This window comes from Eucyclogobius newberryi, unplaced genomic scaffold (assembly GCF_026437365.1).
Source record: "Eucyclogobius newberryi isolate DKJ021-1_F unplaced genomic scaffold, fEucNew1.0.hap1 SCAF_15, whole genome shotgun sequence".
Lineage (NCBI taxonomy): Eukaryota > Metazoa > Chordata > Actinopteri > Gobiiformes > Gobiidae > Eucyclogobius > Eucyclogobius newberryi.
The window spans coordinates 11,747,624-11,765,847 of record NW_027315779.1 but is presented as its reverse complement, the minus strand read 5'-3'; the positions used below and the strand labels follow the sequence as shown (position 1 = coordinate 11,765,847).

Below are 18,224 nucleotides of genomic sequence, written 5' to 3'. Positions count from 1 at the left end.
CACAGGTCCTTTCCTACCTCATGGTGTGGGTCCCTGGTCACTGACGGGTACTTTCGTTAATTTTGAGTGGGCTCCGCCCACTTTGTGTTTTTGGCCCTCTATACAGTAATAATGTTCAATTTTTGCATTGCATGCTTATATGCACGGAACATGCAAGAGATGGGGAACGTATTCGTGAGCTACTTAGCGCAAATGAGTGCTTTATATGGGGATGACGACCGCTTTTCCATGTAAAGTGCCCATTACGTGCGCACTTTCGCAGCCGTGCTTTGCACGGCCTTACGAGATTAATAGGCCTCTCGCCAGCTTGTGGCGCTCGGGCCTAATAATCATAATTTTGAAGTGCGATATACATTATAGATACATATAGTATCGCAATAAACAATAATAAAGAAAGTATTTTATGTCACTGAAAAGGCTGAAGGCTGAAGCAGGACAGTCCCGATAATTTTAAAATATTTTAAATGTTCAAAGTAATTAAAAACAAAACATGAGCGGCAATAGATAAATAGCTAAATTAAAGTTTAATAGCCTAGTGATATGATAAATATTGAACGATAAGGCAATATAGTAATTAATATAGTAATTTTTGTGTACTACCAGCACATTCTCCTTTTTGGAAATGTTGAATAAACACTGTAGATTAAAATAATAAAAAATAAGTGTTTAGATAGGAGGAAATCAGCCAATTGTCAGTATATCACAAAATAAGGGTTTTCTAAAGGCAAAATAGTATGCATGCTACAAATGGATGAATTACCAAAGTAAATTGATACAATATTTGTCTTTTTCTCAGCAATGCTTCCTGAGAATAAGTGAGAAGCAGTAAAGTAAAGGGTAAAGCAGAGCCACCACTCAGGGGTATTTAATGTTAAGGATAAGGCACATTTAATTAGAAATCAAACCAGAGAACTTCTCGTTTATATTTTATAAAAAAAATAACAAACTACAAAACACATGACATTAACAACACTTTGATGAAAATCAACATTTTCTAAAGTGTATTTGAGTTAATTTGAGGTCAACTCATCGCCGGCCGCTGCAGAAGCTGCTTCTGGGGCTGAGCAGTTGGACACATTTGGACAGTCGTACACAATGCAGGCGCTCAGACCAGAGCGGGGCACTTCCATGTCATCAATGGTCGACCAAACACCCGTCCTAATGTCAAAACTCTCTGCGCCACTGATGGTGTCGAGGCCGGTAAAGCCTCCGACCACATATAGCTCATTGTCCAGCACACCAATCCCAAAGTTACAGCGCGGGTTCATCATGGGCGGTAGAACGCGCCAACGACGAGTCTCAGGGTTATAAGCCTCCAACGTGTTCAGGAAATCATCCCGATCGTAGCCACCGACCTGCAGGAGAATGAGAAAGTCTGTCAATGAAAGACATAAGAATTTGCTTGATGATCATGCTAACAAAGAATCACGTCAAAATATAAGTCAATAGTCCATGTAAACTCACAGCACAAATCTCCCCTGCGTATGCGACGACGCCAACAGCGACACGTGCGCGGGACATCGCGGGCATCAGGGTCCACTGGTTGGTCTGAGGGTCATAGCTCTCAGCTGTTTTCAGATACTGGGCCCCATTGAAGCCCCCACAAATGTAGATCTGCAGTGAAAAGACAGCCGTGTACAGGGTTTGTCATACTTTAGTCACGTTGAGATACAATAGAGTCCTAGATAGACATGAAGGTGGATGGGAGGGGGGCGTGTTACAGGTACAGAGTGCTTCCAGGAGGATGGGCTGAAACAGCGCGCTACGGGGTGAGTTACGCTCGGGTAGCCCTCGTTCATCTGCTCATCCGAGGGGAAGGATAGAGACTGTTCTCTAGCTAAGACAGCAGTAATCAATCAGAAAACCACTTTGGGCACACATAAGATAAGATAAGATAATCCTTTATTGTCCACACATGGGGAAATTTAATTGTTGCAACGCAGTAGATACAGAGGTAAACTTATAGGAAGTTTGAAAAACGCTCTCAATAGAAGATCTCTTATAAACAAAAACTCCTATAGACAAAACCTCCCATTTCCCCACAAGGGATGGAGGGGAAAAATAATAAAGATAAAATAAATAAATAAATACCATTGCATGTGATCACGACAGTAATTGCACATGAATTGCACATGAATCACGACAGTAATTGCACATGAATATGACGGAATTGCACATGGTCAAGTCAGTATTGCGAGTGTTCAGGACTATCAGTGTTTGTTTTACAGTCTGACAGCAGCAGGAAGGAAAGACCTGCGATACCTCTCCTTCACACAGCGAGGGTGGATCAGTCTCTCACTGAAGCTGCTCTCCAGAGAGGACAGAGTGTCCTGCAGGGGGTGAGACTCATGGTCCAGCATAGATGTGAATCTAGCCAGGACCCTCCTGTCCCCCACCTCCTGCACCGAGTCCAGAGCACAGCCCAGGACGGAGCTGGACTTCTTGATGACTTTGTCCAGCTTCCTCCTCTCCCTCTCTGTGAAGCTGCTGAGAGGCACGATATGAGGCACCAATAGCACTGTAAGAAGGTTAACAGCTTTGAAAAGTCAGTTTTGCATGACATGGGCCCTATTAGTTGCTGAGGATATCTATTGTTTTTAAGGTGATTTAACCCTCAAAGTTGAGTTCAGCCCCATGATTATGAAACATTCTGCTGTTGCCAATCTTATTTTTCACTTTTTGGGAGATTTCCAAAATTCTAAAATAAATCCATCGTAATACTTTATTTGTTCATGCTGTATTGATATTGCGGGATTCTGTATTGATGTATTGCCTGTTTTTGGTACATTTGATGGAACTTTGTTGCGACAACACTAAAATGGTATTGATGCAGTTGCCGCGAGAAGCAGTGCTTTAAACAGCGACTCTGGTGGTCATCTGGGATTCATAGAACCATAGTTACAATGAAAACTCTTATTTAAATTATTGAATGACAGCAATATAGTAGTAGTAATAGTAACATGAATGCAGCCACTATTAGTACTTGTAGTTCTTTATTTTCAATTATTATAGAAGCTTCTGGTTTTTTGGCAGGTCCACAGGACGATTTTCGTCATTCAATGTTATTTTTGTAGATATTTTTGACTGATTCTTGTATATACTTTTGGTATTACTCGGTGTTGTTGTTTATTCGGGATCTGTCGGGATCTGTCCTATTTCTTTGAGTTGGTTATTCTCTGGCACTGACTCGAGAAGTAATAAAATCTCAAGAGTGAAGTCTAAGAATGAAGTCTAAAGAATGAAGTCTAAAGAATGAAGTCTAAAGAGTGAAGTCTGAAGAGTGAAGTCTGAAGAGTGAAGTCTGAAGAGTGAAGTCTAAAGAATAAAGTCTAAAGTCTAACTACAGTAGGTGGCGGTAATGTAACACTTATATACCATAATAGATACCATAAAGCTTGCACCGGATAATGCGTCCTTTAAGGAGTGGAGTCCGTTGGCATTGACGATGAGTGTAAATAAGGCTGTGGGAGAGGTCAAGGATGCGAGTGTCCTTAGGGATGGCTCGCTGCTGGTTGGGTGCAAAGAGGTGGCTCAGCAAAGGAAAGCGATTGGGAGTAAAAGTCTGGACGGAAAGAACATTCTTGTTTCGGACGCTGAAAGAAACACAATCAGAGGAGTTCTCACAGGCGTCCTTATGATGGTGACTGTGGATGAAGTAAAGGATCATTTAACTTGAGCTAAGGTAGTGGATGCTAGGCAGTTGAAGACGACTCGGTTTGGAGAAAGATGTGACAGCCTGCCGGTGCTAGCTATTTTTTACTTTATTTTATTTTATTCTATTATCATCATTTTATTATTATTATCTTATCTTTATCTTTTTATTTTTATTTATCTATTTTATTTTGTTTCCCAAGAGTTCTATTAAGAGTGTGTGTTTTTTTAAACTTCCTATAATCTGTCCTTTCCTCCTGTTCTACTGCGTTGTAACAACGAAATTTCCCCTTGTGTGGATATTAAAGGATTATCTTATCTTATCTTATCTTATCTTAACATTTGAAGGGAAATGCCTGCCTAGTAAAGTGTTTTGGATACGTGAGCTATGGCGTAAGGCCATATGTCCGGCCGCCCCTGCGTTGCTTCAAGTGCCAGCGCTTTGGACATATAGCACCGGTCTGCAGAGGGAAGCAAAGATGTGGTAAATGTGCAGGAGATCACGAGTATGGGAAATGTGACCAAGGAGCAAAACTGAAGTGCTGTAACTGTGGGGAGGAGCATAGTTCTGCCTACAGGGGTTGCAGGGTTAGCAAAAGAGCTGCTGAGGTGCAGAAAATTAAAGACTCTCAAGGCACTCTCAAGGTGAAAGTTCCAAGTGTGAAAGTTCCAAGTGTGGAGGTTCCAGAATTAATGAGAATATCCTGGTTGTGGATAGAGAGGATTTTGTACTCTTTATGGTGAATGTTATAAACTGTGCTGCTCAAACTCAAAGCAGTCTGAGTGAAGGAAGTCTACTTTTGGAGATTCAGAGTAATCAGAGTAATGAAATGGAGGTAAGGGCGTCACTGGTCTCTGGATGCCGGTCACCATTGAAAGCAACGACAACAACGGAAGTAACTCAAAGAATCACAACTACAGCGGGTGGCCATAATGTAACACCATGGATACCACCCGCCATTAAACACCAAAGAAGAAGAAGATTATATAATTGTTAAAGTAAATATAATAAAATGATTGCATCATGAGTCATGTATTGATTCTCAGCCCTAAACTTGTTTATACACACTTACGAGTTAAAACTTTACATGTATAGATGTGTGTATGTGTGTATGGTATGTATGGTATGTATGTATGTATGTGTGTATGTGTGTATGGTATGTATGTATGTATGTGTGTATGTGTGTATGGTATGTATGGTATGTATGGTATGTATTGTATGTATGTATGTGTGTATGGTATGTATGGTATGTATGGCATGTACTTTATACCTTTCCCTTCAGAGTGGCACTGCTCGCTTCGCTCCTCTGTTCCTTCATGCAAGCGATCATTGTCCATTGGTTTGTCTCTGGATCATATCTTTCAGTTGTGTTCAGAAACTCGGTCCAGGCACAGCCCCCCATGGCGTAGATAAAGCCCCCCATCACCGCCACGCTCACCAAAGATCGGCGTGAAATCATGGGCGCGGCCTGATGCCAGGTGTGACTGACCGGGTCGTACTTTTGCATGGAGCGTAACTGCTTCAAACCGTCAAATCCCCCGAGGATGTACATACACTTGTTAAGGACGGCCGCCCCGTGAAAAGCTCGTGGAGTCTCGTCCTTTTTGTCCATTAAGACCCAGTGTTTGGTGCGGTTGTCATAGATTTCAATGGCGTTTGTGGTACCTTTCATGTTCCTGCCACCCACAGCCATGAGGACGCCCCGGGGCAGTGTTTGGACATCCAGCATTACCTCCATGGTTCTGATCAGGTGCGTTGTGTAAGTGGGATTTTGCCTGACAAGCTCATTACTGATGATAAGGTCAGTGAAGAACGGCGAGTCTATGAAAGCCAGACGGACCTAAACAGGATGAAGAGAGAAGTTTAGTTTAAAAGAAGACATAGTATCAAAATCAACTTTTAAAGCTGAAACAGTGAAATGGTTTTCACTGTGACAATCTTTTATCGGCGGCAAAGCAATGCAGAGATAATATTCTGGCACAGAATGTTGAATTGACTAAACCCCAGCCTTCAACTTAAGATGATCTTGACCTCCCGTTCAGTCTATTTGAGTTCAGAAATGTCTAAGGTAAAGATGACTCCAGGTAAAGATGACATGTGCTATGATATGCTCTCTCATTTAACTGATAACATACTTGGTTTAATTTTAGGGAGTGACTACAGAGCTGTGGCGCGCGGCCGAAACTGCTAGGCTATTCCGGGCCGCGGCTCCTGAAACTGCTGGGCTATTTGACCGCGCCGGGTTAGACCACACCGGGTTAGGGTCAGGGTCAGGGTCAGAGTCAGGGTTAGGGTTAGGGTCAAGGTTAGAGTTAGGGTTAGCCATGAGGCTAAATTTTAGGCCGTGGCTGCAGAGCCAAGGCACGGTCAAATGGCCCAGCAGTTTCAGGAGCCGCGGCAGTGCCACATAGCCTCATGGCTAATCCTAACCCTAACCCTAACCTTAACCCTAACCATAACCATAACCATAACCATAACCATAACCCTAACCCTGACCCTGACCCTGACCCTAACCTTAACCCTAACCCGGCGCGGTCTAAAACGGCGCGGCCAAATAGCCCCGCAGTTTCAGGAGCCGCGGCACAAAATAACATGGCAATCCCGGGCCGCGCGCCGCGGCTCTGTAGACACTCCCTTAATTTTAAGACTTAATCTCATCTGGGATACAGGATGTATTCCGTTAGCATGGAAACATTCTATTTTAGTACCGATTCTGAAACCAGGAAAACCGATTGCCTTGACGTCGCAACTAGGGAAAACCATGGAGCGCAGGGTTATCGAGCGGTTGAATTACTTCTTGGAAAGTCAGAATTTGCTTCCACTCACCAAAGTGGCTTCCACAAGGGTTGAAATACCATGGATTCTGTATTATGATAAGAATATGTTGTTGTTGTTGTTGTTGTTGTTGTTGTTGTTTTATGGCGGTTGACATCCGAGTGTTGCATTACCGCCAGACTTTATTCCTCAGACTTCTCGTAGTCCTCAGACTGTCGTAGTCCGTAAAAGAACTCCTTCCATTGCTTTGGTGTTACAAAGCCCATGAGGTCATGATATGTCTTTGTGACTAGAATAGTTGTTGTTGTTTCAGAGACCGACCGGCTTTATTCCAGGGAGACTCTTCTTCATCTTCCTCTCCTTCTTTGACGTTTGGTGCTTCCACCGTACAGCTTTATTCTTTAGGCTTCATTCTATAGGCTTTAATATTTCCACTGATGTCGCTGCTTGGTAGCCGTGCGTCTACGAGACTGGACGAGGACAGGAGACCACCCCCACCCCCATCTCGTCACTCTGATCACTCTGACTCCCCAAAAGCAGACCCCCATCACTCCGACTCCCATTTAGCGCCTTTAGCCTGTTTTCTATATCTGCCCAATCAAGCTCCTTTGTTCCAAGGAATCTCCCTGCAGCTTTAGCAATGATCCTGATCCTTTCAGTTCTGCTTTGAGTCTGAGCAGCACAGTTTACAACATCCACCATAAAGAGTACAAAATCCTCTCTATCCACAACCAGGGTATTCTCATTAATTCTGGAACCTGCACACTTGGGACCTCCACTCTTGAAACCTTCACACTTCTTGGGAGCCACGCTGGCCTTTCTCATTTCGCAATGGCTGGGAGCAGCGCTGGCTCCTCTCTCTGTATTTACTCTAAACTCGTTACTTGAAACTTTCTTGACTGCATCTGCATAGGATATACCTTGAGAGACCTTTATTTTCTGCACCTCAGCAGCTCTTTTGCTAAACCTGCATCCCCCGTAGGCAGAGCTATGTTCTTCCCCACAGTTACAGCACTTCAGTTTTGCTCCCACGTCACACTTCCCATACTCGTGATCTCCTGCACATTTACCACATCTTTGCCTCCCTCTACAGACCGCTGCAATATGCCCAAAGCGCTGGCACTTAAAGCAACGCAGGGGCGGCGGAACATATGGCCTGACGCTATAGCACATGTACCCAATGAACACCTTACTAGGCAGGCACCTCCCTTCAAGTGTTACCATTACCGACAAGCTGTCACATCTTACCCCAGACCGGGTCACCTTCAACCGCCTAGCGTCCTCCACCGTAGCTCCAGTCAAATTCTCCTTAACTTCATCCACAGACATCGCCGTAGGGACACCTAGGATAACTCCTCTGACCGTGTTTCTTTCAGCATCAGACACAAGAATGTCCTTTCCACCCAGACGTTTAGTTCCAATCGCCTTCCGTTGCCGAGCCGCGTCCTTGCACACGACCAGCAGCGAGCCATCTCTAAGGACACTCGCACTCTTGATCACTCCCACAGCTACAGTTAGGCTCTTTGACAATGCCACTGAATTCCACTCCTTAAAGGACGCACTATCCTGTGCAAGCTTTATGATCACCTTACAGTCTCTGCTCTCACTCCGGATATCAATTGCTTCAGCCTCATCCTGCTGCTCATTCCCAGAACCCTCGGACGAGCTAAGGGACTTTTTACGTTTCCGGGCACATGCAGCCAGAAAAGGCTGCTCCTCCACGACGTCCAGAACGTCTTCGACCACCGATCCACTCTCCTCCGCCATCTCCCGTCTCTCCAGACCGGAGACTAGCTCTTCTTCTTCTTCTTCTTCTTACTTATCTGAGCCGAGGTTGAGGAGCAAGAGGATGTTCTAACGCGCTTTGACTTCATGGGCCTAGAATCTGAAATACAAATAGCCAAGACTAACAGAGAAAAAGTTAATGCAGTATTCTTTGATGTGTTGTTGTTGTTGTTGTTGTTGTTGTTGTTGTTGTTGTTGTTTTATGGCGGTAAACGACTTTGTCGTAGTCCTAAAAGTTGTTCTTCCAGTGCTTTGACTTCTTTGATGTGGAGAAAGCGTACAATACGGCTTGGAAAGAAGGGCTTCCTTCCTTTTCGCAGAGAAATGTCTTTGTGCGATGGGTTTGAGAAAGCATAGTGTTCTAAAGTGAACGTTTGAAACAGAAGTCTTGTGATGTCATCACTTTTGCGTTGTGACATCTTTGTCACTTTTGCTTTGTGACATCATCGTCACTTCCACAGAATATTCTTTTGATACCGAGTGGGAAGAATAATGTCTAAAGAATAAAGTCGTCTATAGAGGGAAGCAAAGATGTGGTAAATGTGCAGGAGATCACGAGTATGGGAACTGTGACGAAGGAGCAAAACTGAAGTTCTGTAACTGTGGGGAAGAACATAGCTCTGCCTACGGGGGATGTAGGTTTAGCAAAAGAGCTGCTGAGGTGCAGAAAATTAAGGACTCGCAAGGTATTTCCTATGCGGATGCAGTCAAGAAAGTGTCAAATAAAGAGGTGAAAGTAAGTACAGTGAAGAAGCCAGCGCTGCTCACAGCCAGAGCAAAGTGGGGGAAGCCAGTGTTGCCCCCAAGAAGTGTGAAGGTTCCATGGCTGGAAGTTCCAAAATTAATGAGAATACCTTGGTCGTGGATAGAGAGGAGAGGATTTTGTACTCTTTATGGTGGATGTTATAAACTGTGCTGCTCAGACTCAAAGCAGAACTGAAAGGATCAGGATCATTGCTAAGGAAGATTCTTTGGAACAAAAGAGCTTGATTGGGCAGAAATAGAAAATAGGCTAAAGGCGCTAAATGGGAGTGAGAGTGACGGAAGTCTACGAAAGTGGCGTGAAAGCATGGGCGCGGCCTCATGCCAGGTGTGACTGATCAGAAGTAAACAATAATCACTTATTTTATGCGGATATGCACTGGTTATAGGGAACATTAATGGAAAGGTTTTCACTCTTTTGAATGTGTACGCACCACCAGGGGGCGATACAACTTTCTATGCTGATGTCATGGACCCGATTGTGAACCATTCTGAGGGAACCCTAATCTGTGGCGGCGATTGGAATCTTCGAATTCAGCCTACATCAGACGTTTCAAGCTCAAGAGACACTGGAGGAACAATAAAGTTCTGTATTTCATTGAAGACTATAGGTTTGATTGACATGTTGAGGGAAATTAACCCTAGGGCACGCCAATATACACATTTTTCAAATCCACATACACTGTATTGCAGAATAGATTACTTTTTTGTTCTCAATAAAGACAGATCTAAAATCACTGAAGCAGATATAGGCACAATAGATGATCATGCTCCTATCTACAATTCTGCAGAATTGGAGAAAAGACGAAAAAACACTGGAGGTTCAATGCTAGCCTGCTTAACGACCCTTTAAGGAAAAAAGGACAACATATAGACTTATCAGGAGGCAAATGATACTGGGGAAGTGTCTCCGCCCATCCTTTGGGATGCTTCCAAAGCAGTCTTGAGAGGACAAATTATAGTCATAGCCTCCAAAAAAGGAAACAAAAGAAGAAAAAGCTAAAAGATTTGCAAGAAAAAAAGAAATTGATGGAGGAAAACCATGCCAAAAAGAAAAAAATGAATGACCCAGGACAGGCAAAATGATATAATCTTAACCAAACAAGACCAAACATTTGAATCCTTCTATAAACTTTTTTTCTAAAATTCCAAATTATAAAGAAGATGATATACATTTCTTTCTGGACATCCTCAATTTGCCTGTTGCCAGAACATGATAAAAAAATTAGGTGCTGAAATTACAGTTTTGGAAATACATCAAATCAAGTGATTAAAGAGTAATAAATCTCCGGAGAGCGATGGGTTCACCTCAGAGTGGTACAAAGCTTTAAAAGACTCACTCCTTTCCTTTTGGCAACTTTTAACTGCTGGAAAGCTGGAAAGAGGCCATTAAATCCCTGATACCTAAAGAAGGGAAAGACCAACTCGAGTGTGCCTCATATAGACCTATTTCTATTCTGAATGTGGACTATTGTATACACACCTCAATTATGTAAAAAAAAATGGAACAAATATTCCTAAACTTAATCCACAATGATCAGAATGATCATTGTGGATTAAGAATCAAATACAAAAACAACAAAACAAAGCCGTAATAATTAGTTAGGATGATGAGAATGCTTTTTATTCTGTGAGTTAGCCATATTTATTTAAAGTGTTAAACAAATTTCAAATCAACTATTTCATTATAAAACATATTGGGGCTCTTTACGATGGTCCAACATCAAGAATTAAAATCAATGGTCAATGAACAAATCAACTGACTCTGGAAAAAGGGGGTCTGGCAGGGCTGTGCCTGGTCTCCCCTCCTGTTTGCTTTGTATTTGGAACCATTGGCCCAATTTATTTACAATTAAAAACAAACACGGTGTTACAGTCGATGGAACGGAACATAAAGTATCTCGCTGCTATTGTATTTGACCAAACCAGAAATTTCAATACCTAATGTGATGCATTTTCTCCAAAGCCTGGAGAATGTCCAATGCCTGGATACAAAGTTAATGTACAACAAATTTAAATGTTTTCATTCTGGTGGCTAACGGAATATCTTAGATATTTGGGTGTGATGCTCCATCGAGACTTGAAAACTGCACCCGTATCCCCTATTTAAATCAAAGTCAAAGGATTGAAACTATAAGAAGGAATGTTTTACACAGGGTCCAGAGTCTTCCGGTTTCCATCTCAAACCGACTGTTTGAGGAGTGGAATGAAACAATCTCAAGATTTACATGGCAAGGGAAAAAACCCTGTATCTGATTCAAAACTTTACAATTATCAAAAGAAAAAGGAGGCTGGTTTACCTTGTCTGGAAAATTATTTTATTTCAGCTCAAATCAGAGCCTTGGTATGACCCAGAATATTTAGCTCAATGGAAAAGTATTGAGAGTAATGTTGTGCCGGGGGTTCCTGTGCAGGCTTTACTGGCAAGACAGATGACAGACACTTGAGTCATTTGGAGGAGGTGGAGAACCCTCGGGTGAGGTCTGTTCTTAAAACATAGAAAGACCTAATCCAAACACACAAACTAAACAAAGATTTTAAAATCTGGTTGGCTTACGATAAAAATTTCACACCTAACAGCACAGACTCAAGATTTAAAGTCTGGACAACAGAAGGTATAAGGGTCTTTTATCAGTAAGGAGTTAATACAACCAAAAAATGAAAAGACATGGTGACCATCAGCACTTTGACTGAAACATTCATCAATCATATAAATTGGATCTTTCAATGGGATTAATATCTAAATTTTACAAATGTAATAACAATCTGAGCAGTCACTCTACTGATTACATTAAGGGTCAATGGGAAAGAGAGGGTCACTTTGTTCTGGATGATGAAAAGTGGGAAAGTATATGTACATCTCACTGGAGAACCACAGGATCATATGTTTGGAGGGAATTAAGTTGGAAAAGTGTGTCTGGTTTCTTTATAAGCTCATGTCAAAGTGCACATTACTCACAGGGAAATGCAGACTGTTGGAGAGGATGTGGCAGCAGGAGGCAAACCACCATCATGTGTTTTGGTATTGTCCTGTTCACAGGTTTTGGACCGAGATCAACAAAGCCTTACAATTTATGACATCACCATCCCAATGGATTTCAGAGCTCTGTATTTGGGCCTCAAGACCCTGTATTTGGGCCTCAGGGCCCTGTATTTGGGCCTCAAGACGCTGTATTTGGGCCTCAGGGCCCTGTATTTGGGCCTCAGGACGCTGTATTTGGGCCTCAGGACGCTGTATTTGGGCCTCAGGACGCTGTATTTGGGCCTCAGGACGCTGTATTTGGGCCTCAGGACGCTGTATTTGGGCCTCAGGACGCTGTATTTGGGCCTCAGGGCTCCTGTCATGGGCACAATCATCTCTGGAGCCTCCTCCTGGCAGCAGTGAAAAAGGCACTCAAAAATGAAAGACAAAACACACAGACGATCAAGGACTGGACTGAAATTATAACGGACATTCGAAAAATGGAAGGAAAAAAAAAGTCCCATTTGGACTCAATTTGAAAATGGACAAATTTGACAGACAAAGTGGGACATCCGTTTGGGTTCAGTTGTGCTTTAGTTTTTAATGATTTGTGAGATTGTTAAATTTATGTCATTCTCTCTCTGGCCTAGTTATCATTGTTTTTTTCATGTTTGTATATATTGTTGCTCAAATGTTCCTCATGAAGTTGAAAAATAAAATAATCTTAATTAAAAATAAATCAATAAAGTCAAAGTGTTTTTCTTTTTTAGAACATTTATTTTCATACATACATACATACATGTTCATCACTGCTCAATATGCACACGCAATACAAACATATGCAAACAATTCAAGTTTGTACAGAAATATTCACAGTAATAAATTAACGTCAAAAGAAAGAGTCGAGTAAATGAGGTAAAAAAGAAATCCACTCAATTACAATAACAATATACATTTGTACATGTGTTAGTGATACTGCCGTTTATGTGCGCAAAGGCTAAATGCTTTTATCTGATTCGTAACATTAGCGTTTTCACTGTGAAAAACAAAAAAACAACTGTAAAACAAATCAACCTTTGATCATAATCCTGTTTTGCAGTGTTAACGTGTAAAAAATTATAGTTCGACCATTCAAGATGTTGTTTTACATTTTTAATCTGCTTTTAACATGAAATAATTTTTTTAATTTAAGTATCTTTGTGTGCAAGTTTGAGATTATTTTTTAATTAGCTGTAGATGTTCCACAGTATGGCTTTTAAGTTATTTGTTTGTAATCAACACAAAAACACAATGACCACTGCAACCGAGAACCAAACGAGAAACGGAAATATATTTGACGTGACGTGTGATCTAAAATCTCCCGCTGTACGAGATCATATTTTGTGCTGAATTGTTAGTCGCTATGCCAACGGTCTTGATTTCTCACCGTTCTGAAACCCACGGATTTACTGTGAGAGGGGCACGTTTAAATCACTGCTGATGCGAAACGTTCCACGCACAGCGATAAAGCCCCCGGAAAAGTTACACAGTGCACCTTTAATCTCCAATCGTAGACGTTACACAGCGCTTCACGGTCAAAGCAAACGTTTCTGTTGCGTGCGAGCGAGAAAAAGGGTCGAACGGTTTTAACGAAGAAAGTCTGGCGTTTTTTAAGGTTCATCCAATCAATAAAAACAAATTGAAAATAAAATCAATCGTTTGTTAAATCTGTTCCATGTCGGGCTCCGTTTTTATACATTTTTTTTCAACATTTGAGTCAGTGGAAAATTTCCGTTTTTTTTTTTTTTTTGGCGTCATGATTTTCTAACTCTTGTTTTGAGTCGTTCGTTAAGGCATTTTACTGCATTTATCTTAACACGACGCATCAAAAATAAAAGGAACAAATATCCCGACACCGTAATAAGCGGCTGTGATTGGATTGTGTTTCCCGTCACGTTTCTTGTGGTTTACACTCATTTTGAACCCAGTTTGCTTCCACTTCAGACTTGCTTTGGATCGGCGGTAAGTTGCAGTAGTCCTATCGATTGAATTAGACCTTTAAATTACGACGAAGCAGTGAAAAAAATGAATTAATTCATACGCAAATACTGAAACTCACATCGAAACCAGGCGCTCATTTGAACACGCGTCAACGCCGGCGAGTCATAAGTCATTGGACCAAAACGAATGATAAAAACGGGGCACATGCTCAAATAAACCAACAAACATGGGTCCAATAAGTTAATCTATCAACCCGGAGAGCGATATTTAAGAAACGACTATTATTCTGCGTCGAAAATTACATTCTACGGTCTGAGTTACCGCGTCGGAAACACTCGTCTGCAGAGTCTGTAGTCGTCGTTATGGCGTTTCGGAGCCGTACAGCAGCAGGACTTCGTGCGAGAGGATGAAGGTGAAGAAGTACGTGCACAGGTCGGCGAACACGTCCCCCATGCGCCGGTACGTCTCCATGGAGCGATTTATGACCTCAGCCGGGATCCCGGACAGGAGCAGGGCCGTGGTCAGCACGGTGGTCTGAGCCTTCTTCTCCACCTGAGGAAGCAAGCAGGACATCGCCATGAGCGTCATGAGCGCGACGAAAAAAAGGTTCTTCCACAGGGTTCGAGCGCTAACGGACCGATACGTTTAGCAATGTTCCCAACTTCTCACATGGGTTTTCATACAATACCAATATATAATAATCGTCTCGCTATAAAGGAATATTCACAGACATCAATAACAATATTTGTAAATGTATATCAAGGCTAGGGCTGTCCTCAATATATCGATATCGTGATGTATCGTGACAAACTTCTTGGCAATACATGTATCGATACAGAGACTCGTATCGTGCTAAAAACAACGTAAAGTCATTCGAAATTGCAGTTTCAATTCTGAACCTACAGACGGCTGAAACAAGGCGGAGTCTGAGGAGCTGAACATGTGACTTCATCGTGGGACAGTTGTATTCCGATACTGAAGACGGTGTAAACATGAGATTCAAATGCATTTTGTTGTTCTACTTGATCAACACATAATGTTAGTCAACTTTTAACACCGGTTTTTAGGGATATCATGAATCAGGACGTGTATCGTATCAAGTTCTGTGTATCGGGATTGGTATATCATGGTCATATCAGGTACTTGGCAACACCCAGCTCTAATCGAGGCCCACGACGTTTGCAGTTCTTAAAGAGGGATTGTGGGAGTTTTGGACCACAGGAAACATCCTCCCTGCAGCGTGCTGAGATAAGTAACAGACCTGCCCTTTTACAGGTCGATTCATGCTAGTTTCTCATATTTGGAAGAAGCTCTAAAAGCTCAAGACAGGATTTTTAAGATGATTTTGAAATGAATAGTTTCCAACTGAAGGACTCACCTTTGGGAAGTACTTGGACAGCCCCATGTAGGCCAGCTCCAGGGTCAGAAAGGGGGCAAAGATGGACTGAAAACAAACGGGTGAGAACTGGATGAACGAAGCGGAGAAAAGCAGACGAAAGCTTCCGTTTGCCGCGACTCACCAGATATTTGCAGACGAACGCTCGGACAAACAGCGCGAGGAGGATGCTGCCGATGAGCCGGAAGACCCTGAACGCGTCGAACTCTTCGGGCTCCGCCCCCGCGTCCTGCGCCGGCTTCTCGTTGGCCAGTTGCCCGCGCAGGTTCATGGCCTCGTCGAAGCGGGACAGGTACTTCTGCAGGCCTCTCCTGGGGGACGCGCTGCGCTCCTCGCCTCTGGGCATCTGCCTCACCTCGCCCGGGTCTTCCTCCACGGCGCCCTCTAGAGGTTTGCTGCAGTCGGACGCCGCGCTGGGGGAGGGGCTGTGCGTTATACTGGAGACGGGGGGCGTCCAGGACTGAGAGCCGTCCAAGTCCAGGTGGAAGCGCGGCTCTAAACGAAGAGAGGAAACTGGAAGAGCGAAAGATGAAAGAAGAGTTCTTAGTTTGTAGACAGTATTTTAACCAAATCAAGTCTAAAGTAAAAAATAGATGAATACAAACAGTTGTAAACGTTTGATGTGGTGAAACTGTCGTTATAAACAGTGTTGTCAATTAATAAAACAAATTGATCACACTAGTAATATAATTTATCACTAAATCTAAATACATATTGTCTGTCTTTAAGACATTGTATGTATTTACCTCTGTATCTACCTGCGTTGCACCAATGAAATTTCCCCATGTGGGACAATAAAGGATTATCTTATCTTATCTTATTTGACCAGGCCCTTCATTGCCGCTTGCGGGTGGAACTGGCTCTGATGGGACAGATGGAAGCAGCTCATGTGCGGCCCACGGTGTGTTTGCATTTGTGCCAGTTTCTATGACTACGTCCAGTTTTTAAACCTGTGCTTTGACCTCTCTCTGAGCCCAGGTCAGAGCTAGTGCGGCCTCTGCAGCTCAGTGAGGATTCTGAAGGAGCTGAACATGTGTCTGCAGCTGAAGCTTCTGCAACAAGTCGAGTTGTAGTTTATCCTTTAGACCTCGTCAGACCAAAGTAGATATTTTAAGGGGTATATATATCATACAACAGGTGGATACTCATTCTCATGTGTTTTCACTGGCTAAAGCTCCAGAATGATCCTGCCTTTGACCTTTTGTGTTCTCAGCCTCTTCTGTCCAAATGTTTAACCACATTTAGCCAGAATAACATGTTTAAAGGGCCTCGTACCGCTGTCGGGCTCAGTTTTGGCTTTGCCCACGATCCGGTGCATCCTCTCCTCGGAGTTCTGGAGCAGTTTCCTGCGGCGGATCTCGGCTCTGCGCTGCGCCGCGGACTGAGCTCCGGGCGGCTTTGCCTCGGGCTCCGCGGCGGTCGTGGGCCTCTCCCCCACTGCGTCCTCGGACTCCATGGCGGCTCCGAGCAGCGCTGAACACCGGTGTGAAAAAGCACGAGGCCGCCGGGTCTGGTGTCGTCACGGAGCTCGAGAGAAAGAAGGAAAAACAAAAGGCTGAAAACACAAGATGAACGAGCAGAAGCGACGGAGGCGCGCAGTGATGACGTAGGCGAACCGCTGCAGTGACAAAGCATAAATGTAATGATAAAAAAAAAAAAAAAAAAAAAAAAAATATATATATATATATATATATATATATATATATATATATATATATATATATATATATATATATATATATATATATATATATATATATATATATATATATATATATATATATATATATATATATATATATATATATATAAATAATACATTAAACTAGAAACAACAGTTAGACTTCAGATCTCTGACATGTTTCAATAATAAAGATCTTCTATAAATAATATCGACTGCGTAATGTATTATTTTTGACAAATTGTGCTTTTGTAAATGTTCGGGAAATTAAATAACATTAAATGATTTGCAACAAAAACCTGGGTAAAGTCTGTAATAATAATAAACTGAAAAGGGGGTCTTATAAAAATAGTGTCTCTTAAAGTAGTTAAATTCTCTGTGTGGATAGTTTTTTTATGGTGAGCGAACGGGAGGCACTGCCCTGTCTGAAGCTCTTTGTGTTCAAAGAAAAAATCGAATTAAATTGAGCCGATTTTAATCTGTAACTACGACAGATCTGATTTGTGCAGCATTGTTTTAATATACCATTAATAAAGACAAATGGTGTATTCTGATAAACATAAACATGTCATCTTAAATCAGTTATATTTTAGAAATCATTATGCAGTAAGAGATTTTTTTTATCTAACAAATTAAACAGAACAAGACCAGAGTGAAAAGGCTCCAGCTCCACTGTCTCCCTCGCGTCCGTCTGTGAGAGTCAGATCTCTCCTTCACTGTGGAACTTCTCCAGGTTTCTACCTTTTCCCTTTCCCCCCAAGGAGGTTTTTTGTAGTTTTTCCTGGCCGAGAAGGAGGGTCTAAGGACAGAGGACTCTGGAACATCGTCTCCCGCCACCACAGACGTTGCTTAATTCGTTTTTCACTGTGGCCCTCAGAGGCAACCGTTGTTGTGATTTGGGGCATTACAAAAATAAATTGAATTGAATTGAAAAGACAAAAGAGTAACCTAAATAAGCAGAAAACCAGGTCGGATCAGGGTTATCCCAGTTTGACCAATGTTTAAAATCTTTAGTTAAGTAAGAATTTAGTTTTGCTCAGGAAAAATTGTCAGTCATTGACTTTTAAAAGATAAAATAATTTATCATTCCCGAGGAGAACAAAGAATGCAAAACAATCACCATCAGTAGATAAATATATTCATATTTTAGTAATGGAGTTTGCGCTTTTTCAACCAAAATAGATAATTTATTTTAAATTAATGTTTAAATATTTACTTAAATATTCAAACA

General features: G+C 42.1%; 2 protein-coding genes across 2 annotated transcripts; both read right to left on the bottom strand.

The window, feature by feature from the left end:
- Nucleotides 1-1,010: 1,010 nt before the first annotated feature.
- LOC140360451 (uncharacterized) lies at nucleotides 1,011-6,415 on the bottom strand. The gene is made up of 4 exons (XM_072445656.1): nucleotides 6,389-6,415; nucleotides 4,923-5,492; nucleotides 1,465-1,614; nucleotides 1,011-1,355 (listed from the first exon to the last, which is right to left on the bottom strand). Exons 1-4 carry the CDS (start codon nucleotides 6,413-6,415, stop codon nucleotides 1,011-1,013), a joined length of 1,092 nt encoding a protein of 363 aa, XP_072301757.1.
- Nucleotides 6,416-12,750: 6,335 nt separating this feature from the next.
- camlg (calcium modulating ligand) lies at nucleotides 12,751-16,898 on the bottom strand. Its single transcript, XM_072446036.1, has 4 exons — nucleotides 16,588-16,898; nucleotides 15,437-15,825; nucleotides 15,295-15,360; nucleotides 12,751-14,468 (listed from the first exon to the last, which is right to left on the bottom strand). The coding sequence occupies exons 1-4, from the start codon at nucleotides 16,766-16,768 to the stop codon at nucleotides 14,277-14,279; spliced, it is 828 nt and encodes a 275-aa protein (XP_072302137.1). The 5' UTR covers nucleotides 16,769-16,898; the 3' UTR covers nucleotides 12,751-14,276.
- Nucleotides 16,899-18,224: the final 1,326 nt, after the last annotated feature.